Source organism: Myotis myotis, unplaced genomic scaffold (assembly GCF_014108235.1).
Source record: "Myotis myotis isolate mMyoMyo1 unplaced genomic scaffold, mMyoMyo1.p scaffold_m19_p_11, whole genome shotgun sequence".
NCBI classification, from domain to species: domain Eukaryota; kingdom Metazoa; phylum Chordata; class Mammalia; order Chiroptera; family Vespertilionidae; genus Myotis; species Myotis myotis.
In genome coordinates, this window is record NW_023416315.1 from 38,185,448 (window position 1) to 38,204,602 (window position 19,155).

At 37.1% G+C, this 19,155-nt stretch overlaps 1 protein-coding gene across 5 annotated transcripts; it reads left to right on the forward strand.

Moving 5' to 3' along the window:
* Nucleotides 1-752: 752 nt before the first annotated feature.
* SAMD9 (sterile alpha motif domain containing 9) lies at nucleotides 753-18,048 on the forward strand. Of its 5 annotated transcripts, none has more exons than XM_036328185.1 (4): nucleotides 753-945; nucleotides 4,557-4,647; nucleotides 12,183-15,398; nucleotides 15,645-18,048. In XM_036328185.1, the coding sequence occupies exons 3-4, from the start codon at nucleotides 12,191-12,193 to the stop codon at nucleotides 16,943-16,945; spliced, it is 4,509 nt and encodes a 1,502-aa protein (XP_036184078.1). In that variant the 5' UTR covers nucleotides 753-945; nucleotides 4,557-4,647; nucleotides 12,183-12,190; the 3' UTR covers nucleotides 16,946-18,048. The 5 variants fall into 5 exon arrangements, with proteins under 5 accessions (XP_036184078.1, XP_036184079.1, XP_036184081.1 ...); XM_036328186.1 differs by having other exon boundaries at nucleotides 15,648-18,048; XM_036328188.1 differs by having other exon boundaries at nucleotides 12,183-14,636; nucleotides 15,246-18,048.
* The last annotated feature ends 1,107 nt before the right edge of the window (nucleotides 18,049-19,155 follow it).

The following is a 19,155-nucleotide window of genomic DNA, read 5'->3' on the forward strand; positions in this document are numbered from 1 at the left end:
TCAGAGGATTTTTACAAAGAGTGAGTAAGGTAACAATGCATGGTACATAGTAAGTGCCCAATAAATGTTTAAAATCCATATAAAAACCTATGTGAATCAATAGTAGGATGTGTAAACCAAAAGCTAATTGAGTATACACAATACGTATTAGCACCTGCTGTTAAATTTTTTAAATGTTCGTTGTTTCTGTGGCTCAGGCAGTTCTTTACCCTGAGACTGACCTTAAAAGGATAAATTCCTGCAAAGTGGCCATGGGAGTGGGGGACCCTGACACTGGTCTGCCTACAGAACTAATTCAGAGGCCCTTAGCATTTATAGAGGGCTCAAAAGTCTCTGAAAGCCATTCCTTTACACTTTAGGAAAACATATGGATGGTTAGCCCTCTCTGGAAGGCCAGGGAAAGACCAACCTAAGCTGTTTCCTACCGGGAGCTCCACAAGGCTCCTAACAACAATGAAAACCAGTATTCCCAGAGGATCCACTCAGACTGTCCCAGAGTTTATCTATAGCCAGGATAACAGGGCTCTCAGCAGTCCTCAGAACTCTCAAGCAAAGAACAGATTTGAAACCTTTGGGTTTTAATCAAACAGACCAGAAGGTGGCAGAGTAATAGCTGGGGAAAAAAAAGCAAAAGCATTTTACAGAGCAAAATAAACTTAGCTCTAGGAAAATGAAACTGAAAGGCAGCAGATGACGGGCTTCCTTTCCTGTATCTGCCAGTTTCGACACACCCGTTTCTGAGACACACCCTGTTGTTTCTGAGCCAGTTAGAGCTCAGACTGAGGTAAAAGCAGAGTATAAATAAACGTTCATGAAAACTCCAAGGAAGAAAATGTCTTTTTCTGACATTGTAGGAGGAAGAAAACACAGACATTACATGTTTTCTGCACTGAAATCCATGGTTTTCCTCCCATTTATGTAGAAGAAATTTGCAAAGCAATCTGGGTAAGTACAGTATCTATTATCACTATCATTATTACTATCTATAGAAGCATTTTACTGAATAGGAAGAAATCTACTTTTCAATTAGAATATTGTAATATACCCCAAAATAAAAAATAATATTTAAGCCTAGACATTCTAAACTTCATTTCAGTGATGGGAGTTGGCTTTATATTAGTTGAAAAATGAGTCATAACATTCCATAAAAGGTGCAGTTGTTAACTAAAGGCACCTTTATTGATGAAATTCTCCAAGGCATTAGCATCTTCAGAAAGAATATTTAATGAAAATTTAAAGATATGCTTTACATTAATCAAAGATACTTTCTACCATCTACTCTAAGAAGTAGGCAGCTGCCAGAAAATAAAACTGCAGGATAGATTCTCAGATATTTAGTGTCAGATGACAGATTCGGAGAGACAGAACAGAGACTGCTACAGGAAGTCCTTGAAATTATGGCAGCTATACATTCCTGTTAAATGTCCTAGGTTCTTATGTCTGATTTCTTCCAAAGCAAGGAACAAGGGGCTGTGGGGTTACATTTCTAAATCAAGGCCTGAAATTCAACTCTCTTTAGACAAGCTGACAAACCCTACAGTTAACAAATAAATGTATGTGGGTTTAATCATGTAACAAATTGTTCCCTTTTTTATAGTGGTTGCTGAGAAGCTCAGAACCAAAATTTCAGGCCACTTCTAGTAAAGTATATAGAACTGAAAAGTTATTTTAGACAACAACTTTACTCCATGGCTTCATTTTTTTCTACCTGCTATCTTCTCTGATTAGTCTTCCCCCAGTTTTTTTAAAAATTGATTTCAGAGAGGAAGGGAGAGGGAGAGACAGAGAGAGAGAGAGAGAGAGAGAGAGAGAGAGAGAGAGAGAGAGAGAGAGAGAGAGAGAGAGAGAGAAACATCAATGATGAGAGAGAATCATTGACTGGCTGCCTCCTGCACACCTCCTACTGGGGATCAAGCCTGCAACACAGGCATGTGCCTTTGACTTTGACTGGAATCAAACCCGGGACCCTTTAGTCCATAGGCTCTATCCACTGAGCCAAACCGGCTAGGACTCCCCCCCACTCACCACCCCCCGCCCTCAGCCACCGATTTCTCTACCCAGGGTTTTCACATATGTGTGATCCTGTATAAGTTTCTGAAATATCTATAAAAAAAAAATTGGAATAAGAGAGGATATAAAGGAATCATTAATATGTGAAATACCTCTGAAAAGTAGTGTAAATGTGGAAAACACAGAAGTTAGCAATCATTCTTCTAGTGCAGCAATTTTCAACCTTTTTCATCTCATGGCACACATGAATTAATTATTAACATTCTGTGGCACACCAACATATATATTTTTGCCACTCTGACAAAAAATAGGTATAATTTTGATTCCAGACATAACATTGTTGTGTTGACTATTGTCATTTTTTTATTTGACAAACTAAGGGAAAAGAGGTTAGTGCCCCTGACTAAATAGTCAGGTATTGCATGTTTTGAAATTTCTTGGGACACACCGGTTGAAAATCACTGCTCTAGTTAATATCCTCCCAACATCTTCAACAATTTATTTAAAGTACATTATTGAAAGACCTTCATAAAGGCTTTAGAGGAAGCCGTGTGAAACTTCAAGCTGTTTAATCATGACTTAAAAATCATAGACATAGACAACAGAATGGTGTTATCAAAGGGAAATGGGAATGGAGGAGGAGAAAGAGCGTAAAGGGGGTCAAATATATGGTGACAAAAGGAGACTGGACTTCGGGTGGTGAGTACACAATACAATATACAGATGATGTATTATAGAACTGTATACTTGAAACTTATATGTTACTAACCAATGTCATCCCAATAAATTTTATTTTTGGGAAAATAGTCAAAAGCCATTCCTTTTTTATTTGCTCACATTCCCAACCAAACATTCAGTCCTGGCACCTCATTCACCTGGCTTTATGTTTCATGTGTACATGGTATACAGCTCATGCATGAATAAAATAATCCATCTAATTCAACACTCAGTCTCATAATCTGATTTTTGAGGTATCACCTAGGAGATAAAGGCTGAGTTTATAAAACTGTTACTGGAAATGAGGGAGACTCCTGGAGAAGTATGCTGATAGAATGGGGCAGGAGATGGGGCAGGAGAACTCCAGGTATGAGGAATCAGGAGCCTGAACACAACTGCTTTAGGTATGACAATAGTGTGGGTACAACAGAAGTAAGCTGTACATTGATTTACAGGGTGGGGTAAATGATATTTAGATGGACATATGAAAATGACTCACATAGCAGAGTTCCTAAAGGACAGTAGGATCAGATTTTAGACAACTATAAAACCAGTATGAATCAACAGTGGCATGTAAAACGAAAAGCTGATCCCGTGATTAAGGCTGCAATAATAAATCTCTAATGTAACTTTCAGACCTCATGTGCCCAGAGTTGAGTTAATCATTATCCTTGATTGGTAACATACCATTATCTTTTTCTATGCAAGTATCTTTTTTATTTTATTCATCTGTTTATTTTACCATGCATTTTGGAGGCATCATTGGCTTTTCACGATGTATAATTTCTATGAAATGAACAGATCTTAAGGGTACAGCTCTATGCAATTTTTGTGTATTCATCAGTATAACCACTAACCAAACCAAGATATAAAATTATCAATCTTAAAAAAATAAACAAAAAGGTTATCGAGCAGCAAATTAGTTTATTTGGGAATAGCAGAGGAATTGCAATTTTGGATTTGCAAACTATGGTGGACCATAGCTAAGTACAAAATAACAAAAGGGAGGTCAGTTTGGGAGGGGATTTTTGGAGGATATTGGGTAGGGTTGTTTTAACAGGAGTGCATCGGTGGGGGTTGGAGGGAGCGTACAAGGTTGTGGCAGTTTCTTATTGGCAAAGAGTGAAAAGCAGTTGCTGTTACTGAAACAAGCAGGGAAGAGGAGAGGTCTCCCTCCATGGCTTCCCAGCTCCATGTTGAATAAAGTTTCCTTTATTCATTTCACAAAGTATTTTTTGTGCCACTCCCCAGAAAATACTGCCCTGCCAGAAGGTACCCACTGAATTCTACTATAATAGATTAATTTGCCTGTTCTAAAACTTCATAGAAATGGTACCTTACATTATGTTTTCTATCATTACTGGCACATTTAACTTTATTAAAACTGCCAAATAGTTTCCCAAAGTGGCTAAAACAATTTATATTTCCACCAGAAATATATGAGCATTCCACTGACTCTACCTCACCACCACTATTTGGTATTGCCAGGCATTACTTTTAGCCATTATGCTAGGTATACAGTATTATCTCATTGTAGTTTTACTTTGCATTTCCATGATGGTTAAAGATTCTGGGGCAGTTTTAGATTCCAATTCATCACATCCACCCATGTGACCATGAGAAGCCCCATTGGTTTCTCTTCCTCCGAACATGCCAGGTCTAGTCCTCAACCTCAGCCTAGAATGAGCAAATGCCCCAAAGCTTACGTGAGAAGGGATCTTCCCTCTCTGGAATTCTGATTCAACCAGCCTTTGTCATGAAGTCCATCTACAACTCTGTGATAACTTCAAAAATATGTTTTGTAATTTATCTGACTTCTCTTTTCCTAGTTGTTATAGTGGGAGTGCTGGTGTCCCGCTGGAATCTACTACATCACACTGGGAAGTGGGACTCCTTCCATTTCTTCTTCAGTCGGTTTTGGTAAATATATTTTTCAAGAAATTTGTTCAGTTCACTTCAGTCTTCAAATTTACAGCATCTGATATTTGTGCTATCTCATTTTTTTTTTTGATCACTCTTTCCACAGGGTGTCAATTTTATTACTCTTTATCAAGAACAACTTTTGGGCTTTCTTGATTCTCTCTGTTGTAACTGTTTACATTTTATAAATTTCTGCTCTTTATTTTTTCTTGCTTTCATTTAGTTCTGCTTTATTCTGTTGTTCTTCTCTGAACTTATTAAATTGACATTTAGCGTTTGCTTTTTTCTAGTTTTATAAAAGCATTTAGACTATAAATATCCTCTCCAAGTATTATTGACACTGTATCTTAAAATTTTTTAATGCAGCACTTTAAAATAAAAATTGTATATATTTAAGGTATAAAACATAATGATTTTATGTACATACTAGAATTGCAATGCAAGAAATTCATGCAAGAGTAGGCCTTCCTTCCCCCGGCTGCCTGCACTGACTTCCCTCTGGCACCCGGGACCCGGGCTTCCCTCGCAGCCCCGGCTTCATCCAGAAGGTTGTCCAGAAGGATGTCTGGAAGAATGTCCAGTCTAATTAGCATATTATGCTTTTATTATTATAGATGTATAGTGACATGATTACTATAGTCAGGCTAATTAACATATCATCTCCTCACACAGATATCATTCATTTTTGTGATGAGTGTACCTGAAATTTACTCTCTTAGCATATTTCCAGCATTCAAAACAGTACTATTAAGTATATTCATCATGCTTATACATTAGCTCTCTAGACATCTCCACATAACTGCAAATTTGTAGTTTTGCAAACATCTTCCCATCCCTTTCCTCTTCAACACCTTGTTATCCCTTTTTCTACAAGTTTGACTTTTTTATTAGATTTCACATATAAATGAGAAATACAGTAACTGTCTTTCTCTTTCTGGCTTATTTCACTTAGTATAATATCCTCAAGTTTCATCCACGTTGTCACCAATGGCAGGATTTCCTTCCTTCTGGTGGCCGAAAATATTCCATTGTGTGTATATACACAATATATTCTTTATCTATTGGTCTTTCGACAGGCACTCAGGTTGTCTTTTTATCTTGGCTGTTGTGAAAATGCTACAATAAACATGTGAGTGCAGTATATTTCCTTCTGATATATACCCAGAAGTGGAATAGTTGAATCATATATAGTTCTATTTTTAATTCTGGGGAAAATCTCCATACTCATTTCCATAAGGGCTATACCAATTTACATTTCCACCAACAGTGTACAAGGGTTCCCTTTTCCTCTTATCTTTGCCAACACTTTATTATTATTATTATTATTATTATTATTATTATTATTATTATCATCATTATTATTATTCAGCCTGGTCCTGGGGCCAGACCATGTGCATGGTTCCATAAAAACCAGCTTTGGAGGCTAGGGCAGACTGGGAGCCTCACTCTATGGTACTAATCTAGAGTCTGGATCCATGGGGCCTAGCCCAGCCCTGGGGCAAACACAGAGCCTACTTCTGTAGGAACTGGTCTGGCCCTTAGGTGGGGCAGAACCTGGGTCCATGGGAGCCCACCTGCAAGCTAGGTCTGCAAGGGCTTTGCTATCAGGGTAATGCCAGCTTCATAAAATGAACTGGTGAGTTTTACCACCTTTACAGTTTTTTTTAGAAGACATTGTGTAGATTTAGTGTTAATTCCTTAAATGTCTGGTAGTATTCTCCAGTGAATCTGTCTGGGCCTGGAGATTTGAGGGGAGATTTTTTTAAGTTAGAAAATCCAGTTCTCTGCCTAGCTGGTATGGCTCAATTGATTGAGCATCATCCTGTGCATCAGAAAGTTGCTGGTTTAATTCCTGGTCAGGGCACATGCCCGGGGTTATAGGTTCAATCTCCGGTGAGGGGGATATGCAGGACACAGCCAGAGGCGTGCTCTCCCCCCCCCCCCCGCTTCTCCCCCCCCTCCCCCCCGCTTCTTTCTCTCCCTCTCTCCTTCCCTCTTCTTCTCTCTCTAAAATCAATAAAAACATTTTTGGGGGTTAATCCTCACTATTTTTCCATTGATTTTACAGAATAGAAGGGAGAGGGAGAGACAGAGAGAAACATCGATGTGAGAGAGACACATCAATTGTTTGTCTCCTGCACACACCCCAACCAGGGCCAGGGAACCTGCAACTGAGCTATGTGCCCTTGACGAGAGTCAAACCTGGGACCCTTCAGTCCCACGGCCCATGCTCTATCCACTGAACCAAACCGGCTAGGGCAATAAAAAGATATTTTAAAAATCCAGTTTTCTTTGAAGTTCTGGGACTATACAAATGATCTATTTAATATTGAGTGAGTTGTAGAAGTTTGTGTTTTTTGAGGAATTGGTCCATTTCATTTGAGTTGTCAAATTGTTCATAGTACTCCATTATTGTCCTTTTGATATCTGAAAGTTTTAAAATGATATCCACTGTTTCATTTCTGATACTGGTAAACGTGTCTTCTCTTTTTTATTCTTTTTCAGTCTTGCTAGAGATTTGTCAATTTTATGATCTTTTCAAGTAAGCAGATCTTTACATCACTGACTTTCTCCATTATATTTGTCTTCAATTTATTTTTATTCTTTATTATTTCCTTTCTTTTATTTGCCTATATTTTATTTTGCTCTTCTTTTTCAAAGCTGTCTAGGTTTCTGGGTTAAGAGCTTAGATCAAGCATGTCAAACTAAAAGGCTAACACGGGCCAAATAAACAAGGTTTAAATTTATGTGGGCCACAAAAAAAAAAAAAAAAAAACACCCACAAAAGCTTCAATTTTCATACAAATGTAGGTTTATTTTGATAGACACGCTGAATACAAAGGGCTGAAATGAGTAATCGTTAACATAAAATAATAGAAAATTTTAATAAAAATTATTTTTTCTTGAACATTAACTTACCAGACACTGAATAACTGCACAAATTAATAAGCATAACGCAAATAAACCTATGTTTCTTGTTCTCCGAAAGCGAAATATGTCCTATTGCACACACCAAATAAGTTAGTACAAGAGTAATGATGTGGCAATCGGCTGCTAAAATATTCGCTACTAGTATTAGTGGAGAGAAATGGCGCACCTATGTGTAAGGTGCGTAAGGGAAATGAATTCAACACGATTATAGTAATCAGTCATTAGCGAACATTGTAGTTCATTATTAATAATTATGATAACAGGATATTGTAAAAATTAGTTATGAAATTTTTATTAAAATGTTTTTTACATACCATTATATTGACTGTGCCACAAAAATATTCGTTGTGGGCAGCATGTGGCCCGTGGGCCATGAGTTTGACATGCTTGGCTTAGATTGTTTTGAGACTTTTCTTCTTTCTAATATATGCATTTATTGTTGTTCCTTTTAACACTGCTTTAACTATGTCCCTCAAACTTTGATATGTTGTATATTCATTTCCATTCACTGCAATGTCTTTCTTTTACTTTTCTTTGGTCATGAATTATTTAGGAATGTATGGCTTTAGTGTTTAGTAATTTTCCTTTTCTTTCATTATCAGTTTATAAGATTCCACCATACACATTTTATATGACTTCAATTTTTGTTTTTAATTTGTTGAACTTTGGATATGGTCTATCTTGGACACTTAAAAAGACTGGTATTCTGCTGTTGTTGGATGGAGTGGTCTGTGATTTAAAACCTGTTGGTCAATGGTGTTGAATTCTTCTCCATTCTCACTAATGTCCTGTCTAGTTGTTCTATCAACTATTAAATGATGTTGAAATATCCAACTATAATTGTGGATTTGCCTAAAACCAAAAGTTCTATCAGTGCTTCAAATGTTTTGCAACTTACTTGTTTGGTGCAAACACTGTAGGATTGCTCTGGAGTCTTGTTGGATAAACCTGTTTATCAGTACATAATATTACTCTGGGTAATATTCTTTGCTCTGAAATCTATTTTATCTGGCCTTAATATAGCTATTCCTGAGTTTATTGATTAATGTTTGTATTATATATTTTGCCCATACTTTTACTTTCAACCTATCTATATTGTTTTATTTCGAGTATCTTATAGACAGGATATCTTGGGTCATGTTTTTAATCAGTATACCAATTCTGCCTTTTAATTTCTGTATTTAGGCTACTTATATTTAATGTCATTATTTATATGTTAATAATTTTGTCTACTTTTTTGTTTCTTTTTATTCTCTAATTTTCATATCTCTACCTTATTTTCCTGACTTCCTGTGTGTTATTTGAAATTCTCTGACAATTCCACCTTTATCTACAGTCTTTTTAAGTATATAACTTTGTATAGTTTTTCCTAGTGGTTGCTCTAGATATTGCATTATATATATATGTACTAGAGCCCCGGTGCATGAAAATTCATGCACTGGAGGGAGGGTCCCTCAGCCTGGCCTGCCCCCTCTCACAGTCCGGGAGCCCTCAGGGGTGGGAGGTGACCTGGTGATCAGGGGAAGGCGACACCCCATCACACCTCTGCTGCTGCCACTGCTGGCAGCGCAAGCCTTGGCAGGCCCTGGTTACCTGAGCCTTGGGCGGCCCTGGGTGGCTGGGCAGCCGCCATCCAAGGTTTGCCTGTGCCTTGGGTCGGGACTGGGGGACTCCAGAAGCAGGCATCCCAGCGGGGCTGAGGGGACTGGGTGCCGCCATCTTGTGGTTGTGGGCACTGCCATCTTTGAGGGCATGGCAGTCAATTAGCATATTCCCTCCTTATTGGCTGTGGGTGTCACCATCTTTGAGGGTGATGCAACCAATTACCATATTCCCTCCTTATTGGCTGTGGGCAGTGCCATTTTTGTGATGGCTTGGTGGTCAATTAGCATATTCTCTCTTTATTAGGTAGGATAATTTATGACAGTGTAGTGGTACTATTTTACTAGTTTGAGTAAAGTGAAGAAATATTAGTTCCTATATATCCCTTTATCCTATCCACTTTTAATTATCTTAACTATTTCCACTATATACATTTAGAACCATGTCAGACAGTGCTTCAACAAACAATTTAGAAAATCAACTAGGAGAAACTCTATCATACTTACTAATATTTTTGCTTACCATGTTCTTATTTCCTTCCTAATATTCCAAGGTTCCTTCTCTAATCATTTTCTTTCTGTTTAGATAACTTGCTTTAACCATCCTTTTAGGGTAGGCCATGTTGGTTGCATTATACATTCCCCACAATGGTACACAAGAGTTCCTTCCAATTTCTTCACATCCCCACCATACTTGTTATTTTCAGAGTCTTTTTTTTTTTTTAGCAATTATGATAATGGTTGTGAAATGATATATTATTGTAATTTTGGTTTGCTTTTCTCTAATGATTAGTGATGTTGAACTTCTTTTCATATGCAAGTCCACTGTTCATTTTTTAATTGGATTATTTGTTTTGTTGTCATTGTTGAGTTATAGTTTTCACTATATTCTGGATATTATCACATCAGTTACATGATTTACAAATATTTCCTCCCATTCCATAGCTTGCCTTTTCATTTTGTTAATTGTGTCCTTTGATGCACAGTCTTAAATTTGATGTAGCCCAACAAAAGGGGCTTACTTTGAAGATTAGTATACCAAAAGCAATTTCCCTCTCCACTCATTTTTCTTTTCCCAGATAACTTAAAATTTGAACTTCTTAATCTATATAGGCTAAACTGCTGAAGGAAACTTCATCTAATTCACATTTTTTAAGAGGGCGTTAAATCTTCTAGGTTTCTCATTGTCATAGTGTTGTAAGGGAGTAAAATTCCCACCAAATTGCCTATTTTGACTATTTTGTATTACTGTAGCTGTGAGATATGTGAGCTTTTTACTTTTACTGATTTTTTAGAGAGAGTGGAAGGGAGAGGAAGAGAGAGGAAACATCAACGTAAGAGTCATTGACTGATTGCCTCCCGTACGCACACTAACCAGGGACCAAACCCGCAAGCTGGGCATGTGTCCTGATAGGAAGTAAACCAGTGACCTTTTAGTACATGGGACAACACTAAACCAACTGAGCCATACCGGCCAGGGCATAAGATATTATTCACTTTCTATGCATACAGAAATTACTAACCAAAAATAATAGCTTTAACTCCAGCATCTTTATGTCTCAAAGGGAAGGTAAATCCTAGTCTTGAATTTATATCTACATTTGGAGGCAATATTCCTGTGCATTATTTCATAGAAGTGGGCCTATATAACCTATTTGCCATAATTCCCAAAGCTAATCTCCTTTGTTAATTTGATTTCTTCCATGATGGATTCATCAAAATGGCTCACATTTTGGAGCCATTATGTGTTGTACTTAAAGCTATTTGGATTTTATGTTTTCTAGCTAGTGCTATATTTCTGTAACTCAGATGGCAATGAATATTCCAGATACTCATCTTCCAATGTGCAGACCAAATAGTAATGCCATTTGTTACTGCCCAGGAATAAGCTATTATCAATTATTATGTGAAAAATTAATTTAATTTTTTTCTCTACCCAGCAAGCTATCCCAGAAGTCATGGAACAGAAAGGCTCCCACACCAAATTAAAATGCTTAAGGCACATGGCTTATTAAATCAATTTAAATACACAACAAAAAGCAGGGAGAAGATATAGGATAACATACTTTGGATAAGTTACAAGAAAGTAGAAGGTTCTTATTATCCCAGTTATGCATGATCATATCTTCTCTCCTCTGCTGCATCAGCATTCTCCACCGACTATGTAATTTTGAGAACCAGAGTTGAGGACTGTCCAAGGGGGATCAACATATAGAAAATATAATGAGTCAATGACATGCACTTGCTCTAATCAAGTACAGAGAGATGCAGAGGGACATGTATGCCTGACTACCGCCATAGCTCATTAATCAGCCTCATAGCTATTCTGGATTTTATTTCTGTTTCTTGAGTAGAGGACCCAAAATATAAAGAAGGTGTCACCCAATTAAGACCCATTTAAGACCTTAACAATACCAAGTGCTTCAACTGTGTCTTAATAATACTAATATCTATTTGGCCCCTCTATCTCTTCCTATGTTTAACACTCATATGTTCTATATACTTTATCTACACCTATCATAACATGTTTCACAACTACTTGCTTCTATACTTAGTTTCATATCTCCTCCTTATTTCACAAATACTTCTCTATTTAGTTTCTCTTATTTTCTATAGCAGAATTGAGTATTTTAAAATAATACCACTAACTCACATTATAGCAAACAAGCATTAATGAGGATGAAATGTCTCTCTATATACTGTCTGGAAATGCCCCCAACATACAGTTAGTGAATAAAGCAAGGTGACAAGAATTGTGTATACTATGCTGTCTGCGGGGCAGGGGGCGGTGGAGGGAAGAGCTTGTATTTGGTAGCATTTTTCTGGTAGGATACAGAAGAAACTGGTAACACCAATTTCCTCTCAGGAGGATAACTACATAGCATGCACATTCTTTGAACTTTTAAAGCTGCATAAGACATACATATTACCTACTAAAAAATTGGTTGATTATTTTTAAATGTATTTATAAAAATATTAATTATATATTTTTTCTATATACAGATATCAGAATGGCCGCACAACTAAACCTGCCAGAAAATACAGATGACTGGACAAAAGATGATGTAAATCGGTGGTTAGATAGTCATAAAATTGACCAAAAACACAGGCAAATCTTGACCGCACAAGATGTGAATGGAGCAGTCCTGAAGTTTCTAACTAAAAATCATCTCATCGAAATGGGCATAACACATGGACCAGCTATCCAAATAGAACAACTATTCAAAAAATTGCAGAAAGCATCCTCTGAAGATCCTATTCAGACATGTCAGAAGAAAAAAGGCAGTAAAAAGGTGCCTAAAACACAAACTTTGATGCAAGAGGAAAATGAGGAAATTTCAAAGCAAGAACAAAAGGGTAAAGAGAAATCAGATATGGCTAATGCCTCTACAATGAGTACAGTTTCTAAGTCACTAAAAAGTGAGTTCATAGGAGGTGAAATAGATGATACAAAGGAAAAGCAGCCATCCATAGAACTTACATGTGTATCATACCCTTTTGATGAATTCAGTGACCCATATCGTTACAAATTGGATTTTTGTCTACAGCCTGAAACAGGACCACTCAATCTCATTGATCCAATACATGAATTCAAAGAGTTCACAAATACAAAAAATGCCACAGAGGAGGATGTTAAAATGAAATTTAGCAATGAAGTTTTCCGATTTGCTTCAGCTTGTATGAATTCACGGACCAATGGCACCATTCATTTTGGAGTCAAAGACAAGCCCCATGGAAAAATTGTTGGTGTGAATGTCACCAATGTCACCAAAGAAGCCCTCATTGACCACTTCAATCTGATGATCCACCAATATTTTGAAGACCATCACGTCCAAAAAGCAAAGAAGTGCATTCGAGAGCCAAGGTTTGTAGAAGTTTTACTGCCAAACAGTACTCCGTCTGACAGATTTGTTATTGAAGTGGATGTCATTCCAAAATACTCTGAATGTGGACATGATTATTTCCAGATTAAAATGCAGAACTGCAACAACAAAGTATGGGAACAAAGAAAACATTTCTCAGTGTTTGTGCGAGATGGGGCCAGCTCTAAAGACATCATGAAAAATAAGGTAGATTTCAAAATATTTCAATTAGGTTTAGAAGCATTGGCAGAACATAGAAAAGAAGCAGAAGAAAAATGCAGAAGAAAAACAAATAATAAAAACAGTGAGGGTCCAAAGCTTATTGAATTGTTGACAGGAAATAAGGATTTGTTAGATAATTCATACTATGAATGGTACATTCTTGTAACAAACAAATGCCATCCTAATCAAATAAAACACTTAGATTTTCTAAAGGAAATAAAATGGTTTGCTGTACTGGATTTTGATCCTGAATCTGTGAGCAAGGGGGTAGCCAATGCTTACAAAGAAAGCCGAATAGTAAACCTTCACTTGCCAAGTCTATATGTAGAGGGGAAAACCACACCAAATGAGAAGATTTCTAGTCTAAATCTTTACCAGCAACCCAGCTGGATTTTCTGCAATGGCAGGTTAGACCTTGACAGTGAAAAATACAAACCCTTAGATCCAAGCTCCTGGCAAAAAGAAAAAGCATCTGAAGTCAGGAAATTGATATCATTTCTTACACATGAAGACGTAATGCCAAGAGGGAAGTTTTTGGTGGTATTTCTTTTACTCTCCTCCGTGGATGACCCAAGAGACCCCCTCATCGAGACCTTTTGTGCTTTCTACCAAGATCTCAAAGGAATAGAAAATATATTGTGTGTTTGTGTACACTCACACATATGTCAGAGATGGAAAGATCTACTTGAAGCAAGATTAACAAGACAAGATGAATTATCAAGCCAATGTATTTCTTCTTTAAGTCTTGAAGAGATCAATGGTACTATTCTTAAACTAAAATCTGTGACTAAATCTTCACAGAGATTTTTGCCATCTATTGGTTCATCTACTGTCCTTCTGGAAATGGAAGAAGATATCATGACTGCTCTGGAAATTCTCTGTGAAAATGAATGTAAAGGAACACTCTTAGAAAATGACAAAAATAAATTTCTTGAATTCAAGGCTTTAAAAGAGGAAGACTTCTATAGAGGTGGTAAAGTATCATGGTGGAACTTCTATTTTTCTTCTGAAAATTATTCTTCACCTTTTGTCAAAAGGGATAAATATGAAAAACTTGAAAGAATGATTCACAGCTGTGCAGATTCTTCAAAGTCAACATGTTCCAAAATTATTCATCTGTATCATCATCCAGGCTGTGGTGGGACTACCTTGGCTATGCATATTCTCTGGGAACTAAGGAAGAAGTTCAGATGTGCTGTGTTGAAGAACAAGACAGTGGATTTTTCTGAAATTGGAAAACAAGTGACTAATTTAATCACCTATGGGACAGCAAACCATCAGGAATATTTACCTGTACTGCTCCTTGTTGATGATTTTGAAGAACAAGGTGATATCTATCTTCTGCAGGCCTCTATTCAAACAGCTATAGCTAGTAAGTACATTAGATATGAGAAACCTCTAGTGATCATCCTAAATTGTGTAAGATCACAGAATCCTGAAAAATGTGCAAAGATGTCAGACAGTATCGCCCTAATACAACAACTATCTTCCAAAGAACAGAGAGCATTTGAGCTTAAATTGAAAGAAATTGAAGAGCAACATAAAAACTTTGAAGATTTTTATTCCTTCATGATCATGAAAACCAATTTTGATAAAAAGTACATAGAAAATGTGGTCAGGAATATCCTGAAAGGACAAAATATTTCCACCAAGGAGGCAAAGCTCTTTTCTTTTCTGGCTCTTCTTAATTCATATGTACCTGATACCACCATTTCACTTTCACAGTGTGAAAAGTTTTTAGGAATCACACCCAAGAAGGCTTACTGGGGAACAGAAAAACTTGAAGATAAGATGGGCACCTACTCTACAATTCTGATAAAAACAGAGGTCGTGGAATGTGGAAAATACTGTGGAGTGCGCATTATACACCCTTTGATTGCTATTCGCTCACTGGAAGAATTGAAGATAAGCTATGATTTGGATAAAAGTCAAATTATGTGGGATATGCTAACAGAAAATGTCTTCTATGATACTGGTATAGGAAGAAGCAAATTTTTCCAGGATATGCAAACACTGCTGCTCACAAGACAGCGAATTGAACATGAAGGTGAAACAGGGACTTGGTTTTCCCCATTCATTGAAGCATTACATGAAGATGAAGGGAACAAAGCAGTTGAAAAAGTATTGCTGGAAGGTATTCATCGGTTCAACCCAAATGCATTCATTTGCCAAGCCTTGGCAAGACATTTCTACATTAAAGAGAGGGACTTTATCAGTGCCCTTCATTGGGCAAATCAAGCAAAAAACATAGAACCTAACAATTCTTATATCTCAGATACACTGGGTCAAGTCTACAAAAGTAAAATAAGATGGTGGACAGAGAATAATGAAAGAAACAGAAACATTTCCGTTGCTGATCTAACTGAACTTTTGGATTTAGCAGTTCATGCCTCAGAAGCATTCAAGGAATCTCAACAGCAAAGTGAATATAAAGAGGATGAGGCAATGGAAAGGTTTAATCAGAAGTCAAAGAGGAGGTATGATACTTACAATATTGCTGGTTATCAAGGGGAGATAGAAGTTGGGCTCTATGCAATCCAGATTCTCCAGCTCATTCCTTTTTTTGACAATAAAAATGAACTATCTAAAAGAGACATGATCAATTTTATATCAGGCAATAGTGATATTCCTGGGGATCCAAACAATGAATTTAAATTAGCCCTCAAGAATTTTATTCCCTATCTAACTAAATTGCGATCTTCTTTGAAAAAGTCCTTTGATTTTTTTGATGACTATTTTGTTCTTCTAAAACCAAGAAGCAACATTAAGCAAAATGAACAGTCCAAAACTCGGAGAAAGGTGGCTGGATATTTTAAGAAATATGCAGAGATATTTGGTCCTTTTGAGGAATTACAAAACAGAGATCTTGGATCACAGCTTAGTTTGCCACTTCGAGTAGAGCTATATCGGAGAAGCCTAGAAGTTTTAAAAGCAGACAAGTTTTCTGGGCTCTTGGAATACCTTATCAAAAGTCAAGAAATTGCTATTAACACCATGGAAGATATAGTGAAAAAATACACTTTTCTCTTTGAACAATGCGCTGTCAGAATCCAGCAAAAGGAAAAACAGAATTTCATCTTGGCCAATATCGTTCTCTACTGCATTAAACCTACCTCCAAAATTGTGATGCCAACTAAAAAACTGAAAGATCAGCTTCGAGAAATCTTGCAACAAATAGGACCATCTTATCAATTGTCAGAACCTTATTTCTTAGCTTCCCTCTTATTCTGGCCAGAAAACCAAAAACTAGATCAAGATTCTAAACAAATGGAAAAACATGCTCGGTCACTACAAAATTCTTTCAGGGGGCAGTATAAACATATGTATCGTACGAAGCAACCAATTGCATATTTCTTTCTTGGGAAAGGTAACAATATGAACAGACTTGTCCACAAAGGAAAAATTGATCAATGCTATGAAAAAACACTTGATATTAATATCTGGTGGCAGAGTGGAGAAGTATGGAAGGACAAAAAAGTCCAAGAACTTTTGCTTCGTTTAAAGGGACGAGCTGAAAATAACTGTTTATACATAGAATATGGAATCAATGAACGAATCACAATACCCATCACACCTGCTTTCTGGGGTCAACTAAGAAGTGGTAGAAGCATAGAAAAAGTGTCCTTTTACCTGGGATTTTCCATTGGAGGCCCACTTGCTTATGATATTGAGATTATTTAAGAGCTTGATCTTCTCCCTGCAGCAGGAATATGGTCTCAGTACAACCTTTTTTTTTTTTTTTTTTTGACCCAAGACTTCAAATTTCTCTTAAGTATGTTATGAGTCCTATACAGACAGTGGTGAAAAAGAAAAAAAGTGAGAAATGTGGACAGTATCAAATTATCTTCCTTGGCTTGGATAACACTATCAAAGATAAGATAAGAACAAGATAAGGAGCTAGGGATGGAATTAGGAGAAGTGAATGTAATAAATCAGCCCCACAGAACTCCACCACTTCCCCCAATTACCCAACCAAGGCATGGATTGAGGTAGAGTACCTCCTTTCTTTTCAACTGGAAAAAATTTTCAGAATAGAAAAAATAGTTATGATTCCAATACATTATAATATTGAGAAGCATTTCATTAAAAAGGTGAAATCCTCTCAAGCTGAAGAGCAACATTTGTTCTTACCAAGCACATCGGCACTCAAGGATCTTTCAAAGCAGAGGAGCAACCAGTTCTCTGAAGGTCATACCCACAGAAGTCAGCAGATTTTACCAAAGCAGGCTGGAGAATTAGACTGTCTTTTCATGTAGTAGGAGGCAGTTGAACAAAAATGGGGCCGGGGTGAGTGAGTTATAGAACTCTATACACACACACAAACCAACCAACCAAACAAACAAACACTGGAACTCCAAAGCTAATTAATAAAAAGGTCTCTTGTGAAAAAAGACTAATTTGTCTCCCATCCAGGGAATCCTAACATACTGGCAAGATTTGCACTGAATAAGCACAACCAGTGAGAGGTAATCAAAATGCAATTTTCCTCCAATAAAATTATGGACATAGACAATCACCAATGGTTTCAAAAACTGATAAAAAGCTGATAAACAACTTTATAGCAGATGAATCAGACTTTCCTAAATCCTGATCAATATTAACAGAGAAAGAGCCAGACGTATGAGATTATGGAGTGCACACATCACCAAATAATTGAACCTGAATCTGGATCAATTCAGTATCTTTCTTCCAATTGAAAGAAAATACAGATGTTGGATATGCTTCAAAGTAATTCCATGTGTAAAGTATGGAGATGGTGAAAGGAAAGTAGATAAACAGTATAACTGCAACAAGATGGGACCTGAGTTAACAATTGCTGCATGATGCATATGGGAGTTCTGTATCTCTTTTCTCTTCTTTGGACTGTGCTCTTGAAATTTTATGTTATAAACAATTTCTAAAACAAAAAAATGCAATTTGTTTTTTCCTTCACAATTCCATTCCATTTTTTAATAGTGGGGTGTGTGTGTGTTTGGGGAGGGGGGGCACAGTCTCTTGCTCCTGAATGAAATTTCAGCTAACTTCTCAGCTCACTCATGGTTAAAAAAAAATTATCTGGTTAAACACAGTCTCAATTTTAAAAATGAGAATGTCCAGTCACATTTTTCTCTGGGGCCACTTCCCACTTTGCCCCAGGTTTCAGCCTCCTCTACACAGACTGTCTCTGATGGAGTCCTTGTGTCTTACCAGGTGATTCTGTTGAACTCAAAGTAAACCAGCTTAGACAGGTGCTTTGTCTCTCTCTCTCTCTCTCTCTCTCTCTCTCTCTCTCTCTCTCTCTCTCTCTCCCCCCCCCCCTTCCCTTGGGTGCACAAGAAACACTCATGAATGTTACTTCTACCACTGGTAGTTAGTAGAGCTAATTTCCTGTCTTGGAAACAATATGCCCCATAACGTCAGGAAGACACAGGTCAGGCACTTCACAAAGACCTCTTAAAGTCTCCTCCCATACTCCCCACCCCCTGCTCTATAGGCTGGAGATGAGATTCTCATGGTGTTTGGGAGAACTTCTGCCAAAAGAACATCTTCATAAATGCCTCTCTTCCTGAATGCCAGCAGCTGGCTAACTATAGCCTGTAGACCAAATCCAGCCTGTCTTTTAAATAAAGTTTTATTGGCACACAGCTACACTCATTTAAGTATTGGCTATGGCTGCTTCTGCACTGCAACAACAAAATTGAATAGTTGCAACAGAAATCATATATCCCACAAACCTAAATTTTTACTAACTGGCTCTTTAGAGAAAAATTTTGCCAACTCCTGCGCTATGCTATCAACTCTCACATCCTTTTTGTAGGTCAGCTGTCTAATTGGTTCTTAAACATCTATTTTGCAAATATGCATCTTAGTTTATCACCTAATTTGATATCTGGTTTCTATCATTTTAGGAC